The sequence below is a fragment of the Oncorhynchus gorbuscha genome, linkage group LG16 (genome assembly GCF_021184085.1).
Source record: "Oncorhynchus gorbuscha isolate QuinsamMale2020 ecotype Even-year linkage group LG16, OgorEven_v1.0, whole genome shotgun sequence".
NCBI classification, from domain to species: Eukaryota; Metazoa; Chordata; class Actinopteri; order Salmoniformes; family Salmonidae; genus Oncorhynchus; species Oncorhynchus gorbuscha.
The window spans coordinates 96178057-96185060 of record NC_060188.1 but is presented as its reverse complement, the minus strand read 5'-3'; the positions used below and the strand labels follow the sequence as shown (position 1 = coordinate 96185060).

The 7004-nt window shown below is 42.7% G+C and overlaps 1 protein-coding gene across 3 annotated transcripts in view; it reads left to right on the top strand.

The window, feature by feature from the left end:
• The first annotated feature begins 258 nt into the window (after nt 1-258).
• The window catches only part of LOC123999476 (polypyrimidine tract-binding protein 3-like), a 141152-nt gene continuing 134406 nt past the window's right edge, over nt 259-7004 (top strand). For all 3 annotated transcript variants that reach the window (XM_046305316.1, XM_046305317.1, XM_046305315.1), the window contains exon 1: nt 259-488. In XM_046305316.1, coding sequence (XP_046161272.1) covers nt 354-488 — 135 coding nt within the window. In that variant the 5' untranslated portion in view covers nt 259-353. The remainder of the gene's footprint in view (nt 489-7004) is intronic.

Genomic DNA, 7004 nt, shown 5'->3' with positions numbered 1-7004 from the left:
GCCGTTGAACAAGATTATCCCTGTTTAACTAACTCCTAGTCTGCAGCAGATAAGTGGCTCGACTCCAATCTTTCCCTACATGATAACCCCTCCCGCTATCTCTCTGACATGGCGGGGAAAGCTCTATTCTAGCCGTATTTCTGTCCAAGCTGCGTGCGGGGAGATGGCGCGCTAGGGCGCAGATTGTAGGCCTGCTTGGATGCGTGTTCGTTGTTGAAAGTGACAAAGGTGTGTCTCTTTTGGAGCTGCCTGAGAGGGGAGGCCATTTTGTACAGCGAGGCAGGCAGGCAGGCGTCTGTACATGTCTGTATGTCTGTGCTCACGTCAGGAACAGGAAGCGTGCCATTGTGCGTATGAGAGAGAACATTTTCTGTGTTGTGGGGGCGAGGGTTATACCAGAGGCGCTAGTAACAACACCCAAACCTATTTCTTCACTTTGCCGAGCGTTCACTGTCCTTTCTACACTGTTTCCTCTGTGCAATGGATGGGTATGTTGTTTTTTTCTTTACAATATTTGCTGAATACACACACGCATGTAATATTGGTTTGCATAACACCTCGCACCATTTCATGTAGCTTATAGTGTGGAATTATAGGCACGGAAAGAACATTTCGAGAACTGAACGCGGTAGGATAGGGGGCGCAAACAAGCCCCCCTCAGCCAATTAAACCGTACATTTTGGTTCTTTTAAGAGTTTAGACAGATTTAATGGTGTTATTCTATTATATTAAAGACTTCAAGTCGCTGGGAAAAAACTATAGCATGTGGAGGAAATCCCATTTTCCGTGTTTTTATGCGCATGGTTGTTTGCTTGTTCCATTATTTGAGTTTGATTTTGAGGAATTGATAGACAACAACACATTTTCCTTTAATTATTGGTTTGTCTAGCTTTTTATATATTTGTTATTCATGCATGATGTTTATCGATACCTCAGCTCGCAGAGGGACAGTAAAATGAACATTAGATTAAGATACGCTGCCATTTTAAGACATGTAAGGGGCGTTTCTGTCTTGTTCGCGGAAAACAACAGCATGCTCTGATATATAAAGCATCATTTAGAGAACACGTACAACTTGTTTGAAGAGACAACTCCTAAAGTAAAAGTATTATGTGATCTACTCGTAGATATACGGTGTATTATAGATGTTTAAACAACTAAACGGGAGCTATTCTATATCATTGTTTACAACTCGTGTGCGAGGAAAAGGAGCGACGGGGGGGGGGCTGGTTGATATCAAATCTTCCTCACCATTTCCTTACAACATTTTAATACATGTTTTTAGTTAGGCTTCATATGTCCAATTATGGGTTTAGGCTACGCTATAATTCATTAACAAGTATCTGGATGTAATACAGTAGCAATAACATTATCATAGCCTGTAACGAACGCTTGAATCATATTTTCGCCTATAAGCCAACTTGCAATTGCTGACCATAACTGTGCAGTTTTGAAAGACAATTTGTAACAATTCCATGCCAACTCCAACTTGTAATTGTCTGCCACGCTGCCTCTGCCGTACCTTGCCTTCTCTTCCTGAAACAAAAGACGCGGCCAGCTTGACCGCTCTGCTTCTCCCTTTGTGAGCTAATGTAACAAATACAATGTAACGAAGTGGATCATCGGAGTTAAACCATTTAAACGAGTTGGGGTCCTCGTGTAGGAGGATATGGACATGAACGTTGTATTAAATGTAACCGATGATTTCAATGTACAGCTGTGTGTGGTGTGTTCTGTGAGCTTCTATACCAGAGATTGTACATCACACATCTCTCTACGGAAGCTATCGGTGATACGGCAGGCTATTCTTTATTTATTTAACCAGGTAGGCCAGTTGAGAACACCTTTATTTAACCAGGTAGGCTAGTTGAGAACAAGTTCTCATTTACAATTGCGACCTGGCCAAGATAAAGCAAAGCAGTGTGACACAGACAACAACACAGAGTTACACATGGAGTAAAACAAACATACAGTCAATGATACAGTAGAAAAGTCTATATACAATGTGTGCTAATGGAGTAAGGAGGTAAGGCAATAAATAGGCCATAGTAGCGAAGTAATTACAATTTAGCAATTAAACACTGGAATGAAATATATATGCAGATGATGATGTGCAAGTAGAAATACTGGTGTGAAAAATAGCAAAATAGCAAATCAAAACAATATGGGGATGAGGTACGAAGTTGGTTGGATGGGCTATTTGCAGATGGGGTATTTACAGCGATCGGTAAGCTGCTCTGACAGCTGATGCTTAAAGTTGGTGAGGGAGATATAAGTTTCCAACTTCAGTCATTTTTGCAATTCGTTCTAGTCAGTCATCGGCAGCAGAGAACTGGAAGGAAAGGGGGTGTTGGCTTTGGGGATGACCAGTGAGATATACCTGCTGGAGCGCGTGCTACGGGTGGGTGTTGTTATCGTGACCAGTGAGCTGAGATAAGGAGGGGCTTTACCTAGCATAGACTTATAGATGACCTGGAGCCAGTGGGTTTGGTGACAAATATGTAGCGAGGGCCAGCCAACGAGAGCATACAGGTCGCAGTGGTGGATAGTACATGGGGCTTTGGTGACAAAACGGATGGCACTGTGATAGACTACATCCAGTTTGCTGAGTAGAGTGTTGGAGGCTAGTCTGTAAATGACATCGCCAAAGTCGAGGATCGGTAGGATGGTCAGTTTTACGAGGGTGTGTTTGGCAGCGTGATGTGAAGGAGGCTTTGTTGCAAAATAGGAAGCCGATTCTAGATTTAACTTTGGATCGGAGATGCTTATTAATATGAGTATGGAAGGAGAATTTACAGTCTAGCCAGACACCTAGGTATTTGTAGTTGTCCACATATTCTAGGCATCGGTCTGTGATAAGGCAGGCTATTTTATAGGCTTATACTGAAAAGTGTGAGTAGGCAAGTTGGTTTGCCACGTCATCCCCCTTCTTGATGTGAACCAAAACACAACAGTCCCATTTATTGTAGAATGTGTCATCATAGCACAGTGATAATGTGGATGTAATCTTAATTCTTGAGTTCATAAATACATGGATCTTGATAACAATAGTCATATTGTGTTTGCTGAACACATTGGGTGTTAAACCCAACAGATTCACAGATGAATATTAACTGCTGTTGTTAATTTGTCTTTGACCCTGTCTTGTTGGTTAAACCTGATAACTCTGGTCTTGTCTTGTTGGTTAAACCTGATAACTTTGCCCCTGTCTTGTTGGTTAAACCTGATAACTTTGACCCTGTCTTGTTGGTTAAACCTGATAACTCTGGTCTTGTCTTGTTGGTTAAACCTGATAACTTTGACCCTGTCTTGTTGGTTAAACCTGATAACTTTGCCCCTGTCTTGTTGGTTAAACCTGATAACTTTGGTCTTGTCTTGTTGGTTAAACCTGATAACTTTGCCCCTGTCTTGTTGGTTAAACCTGATAACTTTGCCCCTGTCTTGTTGGTTAAACCTGATAACTTTGCCCCTGTCTTGTTGGTTAAACCTGATAACTCTGGTCTTGTCTTGTTTGTTAAACCTGATAACTTTGCCCCTGTCTTGTTGGTTAAACCTGATAACTTTGCCCCTGTCTTGTTGGTTAAACCTGATAACTTTGGTCTTGTCTTGTTGGTTAAACCTGATAACTTTGGTCTTGTCTTGTTGGTTAAACCTGATAACTCTGGTCTTGTCTTGTTGGTTAAACCTGATAACTCTGGTCTTGTCTTGTTGGTTAAACCTGATAACTTTGCCCCTGTCTTGTTGGTTAAACCTGATAACTCTGGTCTTGTCTTGTTGGTTAAACCTGATAACTCTGGTCTTGTCTTGTTGGTTAAACCTGATAACTCTGGTCTTGTCTTGTTGGTTAAACCTGATAACTCTGGTCTTGTCTTGTTGGTTAAACCTGATAACTCTGGTCTTGTCTTGTTGGTTAAACCTGATAACTTTGGTCTTGTCTTGTTGGTTAAACCTGATAACTTTGGTCTTGTCTTGTTGGTTAAACCTGATAACTCTGGTCTTGTCTTGTTGGTTAAACCTGATAACTCTGGTCTTGTCTTGTTGGTTAAACCTGATAACTCTGGTCTTGTCTTGTTGGTTAAACCTGATAACTTTGCCCCTGTCTTGTTGGTTAAACCTGATAACTTTGCCCCTGTCTTGTTGGTTAAACCTGATAACTCTGGTCTTGTCTTGTTGGTTAAACCTGATAACTTTGCCCCTGTCTTGTTGGTTAAACCTGATAACTTTGCCCCTGTCTTGTTGGTTAAACCTGATAACTTTGCCCCTGTCTTGTTGGTTAAACCTGATAACTTTGCCCCTGTCTTGTTGGTTAAACCTGATAACTTTGGTCTTGTCTTGTTGGTTAAACCTGATAACTCTGGTCTTGTCTTGTTGGTTAAACCTGATAACTCTGGTCTTGTCTTGTTGGTTAAACCTGATAACTCTGCCCCTGTCTTGTTGGTTAAACCTGATAACTCTGGTCTTGTCTTGTTGGTTAAACCTGATAACTCTGGTCTTGTCTTGTTGGTTAAACCTGATAACTTTGACCCTGTCTTGTTGGTTAAACCTGATAACTTTTGTCTTGTCTTGTTGGTTAAACCTGATAACTTTGGTCTTGTCTTGTTGGTTAAACCTGATAACTTTGACCCTGTCTTGTTGGTTAAACCTGATAACTTTGACCCAGTCAATGTGCAACGGTACGAGGTAGTTGAGGTATTTGAGGTAATGTGTACATGTAGGTATGGGTAGAAGTGACTAGGCGTCAGGAGAGATTATAAACAGCAGCAACGTGTCTGGAGAGTGTGAAAGACTGTCTATGTTTGAGTGGCATCACTATCCGTGTGTATGTGTGTGTGTGTGTGTGTGTTATGCAGGTGAATGAGGACCCAAAAGCGACTTGGCGAAAACAGAGTCTTTAATCCAGTTTAAGGAAATAGCAATACTCCTAGACAAATCGGAGCGGTAAATAAAGCATAAAAAACAATTCCACTCGTAATGACTAGAACAGACTGGAGACTCGATCATAAACTGTAGGTTGCCTCGGGAAGGCACTTGACCGTAGCAGACTCAGACACCTGCTCACCACGCAGCATCTGAGGGAAACACGACACGACAGGGCGATACAAAGACACAGCACGGTGAACAATATACAAGGATCCGACAGGACAGAAACGGAAAACAAGGGGAGAAATAGGGACTCTAATCAGGGGAAAAGATAGGGAACAGGTGTGGGAAGACTAAATGATTGATTAGGGGAATAGGAACAGCTGGGAGCAGGAACGGAACGATAGAGAGAAGAGAGAGAGGGAGGGAGAGAGAAAAAGGGGAACGAACCTAAAAAGACCAGCAGGGGGAAAACGAACAGAAGGAAAAGCAAAATGACAAGACAATATAAGACAAAACATGACAGTGTGTGTGTGTGTGTGTGTGTGTGTGTGTGTGTGTGTGTGTGTGTGTGTGTGTGTGTGTGTGTGTGTGTGTGTGTGTGTGTGTGTGTGTGTGTGTGTGTGTGTGTGTGTGTGTGTGTGTGTGTGTGTGTGTGTGGTGTGCGTGTGTGTTGCAGTGTTAGTCTAAGTTTGTGTTGCAGTGTTAGTCTAAGTTTGTGTTATTGTGTTGGTAGAGTCCAGTGTGTGTTATTGTGTTAGTAGAGTCCAGTGTGTGTTGGTAGAGTCCATTGTGTGTTGGTAGAGTCCAGTGTGTGTTGGTAGAGTCCAGTGTGTTATTGTGTTGGTAGAGTCCAGTGTGTGTTATTGTGTTGGTAGAGTCCAGTGTGTGTTAGTGTGTTGGTAGAGTCCAGTGTGTGTTAGTGTGTTGGTAGAGTCCAGTGTGTGTTAGTGTGTTGGTAGAGTCCAGTGTGTGTTAGTGTGTTGGTAGAGTCCAGTGTGAGTTAGTGTGTTGGTAGAGTCCAGTGTGTGTTATTGTGTTGGTAGAGTCCAGTGTGTGTTGGTAGAGTCCAGTGTGTGTTATTGTGTTGGTAGAGTCCAGTGTGTGTTAGTGTGTTGGTAGAGTCCAGTGTGTTATTGTGTTGGTAGAGTCCAGTGTGTGTTATTTTGTTGGTGGAGTCCAGTGTGTGTTGGTAGAGTCCAGTGTGTGTTGGTAGAGTCCAGTGTGTGTTAGTGTGTTGGTAGAGTCCAGTGTGTGTTATTGTGTTGGTAGAGTCCAGTGTGTGTTAGTGTGTTGGTAGAGTCCAGTGTGTGTTGGTGTGTTGGTAGAGTCCAGTGTGTGTTAGTGTGTTGGTAGAGTCCAGTGTGTGTTATTGTGTTAGTAGAGTCCAGTGTGTGTTGGTAGAGTCCATTGTGTGTTGGTAGAGTCCAGTGTGTTATTGTGTTGGTAGAGTCCAGTGTGTTATTGTGTTGGTAGAGTCCAGTGTGTGTTGGTGTGTTGGTAGAGTCCAGTGTGTGTTAGTGTGTTGGTAGAGTCCAGTGTGTGTTATTGTGTTAGTAGAGTCCAGTGTGTGTTGGTAGAGTCCATTGTGTGTTGGTAGAGTCCAGTGTGTTATTGTGTTGGTAGAGTCCAGTGTGTTATTGTGTTGGTAGAGTCCAGTGTGTGTTATTGTGTTGGTAGAGTCCAGTGTGTGTTATTGTGTTGGTAGAGTCCAGTGTGTGTTAGTGTGTTGGTAGAGTCCAGTGTGTGTTAGTGTGTTGGTAGAGTCCAGTGTGTGTTATTGTGTTGGTAGAGTCCAGTGTGAGTTAGTGTGTTGGTAGAGTCCAGTGTGAGTTAGTGTGTTGGTAGAGTCCTGTGTGTGTTATTGTGTTGGTAGAGTCCAGTGTGTGTTGGTAGAGTCCAGTGTGTGTTATTGTGTTGGTAGAGTCCAGTGTGTGTTAGTGTGTTGGTAGAGTCCAGTGTGTTATTGTGTTGGTAGAGTCCAGTGTGTGTTATTGTGTTGGTGGAGTCCAGTGTGTGTTGGTAGAGTCCAGTGTGTGTTGGTAGAGTCCAGTGTGTGTTAGTGTGTTGGTAGAGTCCAGTGTGTGTTATTGTGTTGGTAGAGTCCAGTGTGAGTTAGTGTGTTGGTAGAGTCCTGTGTGTGT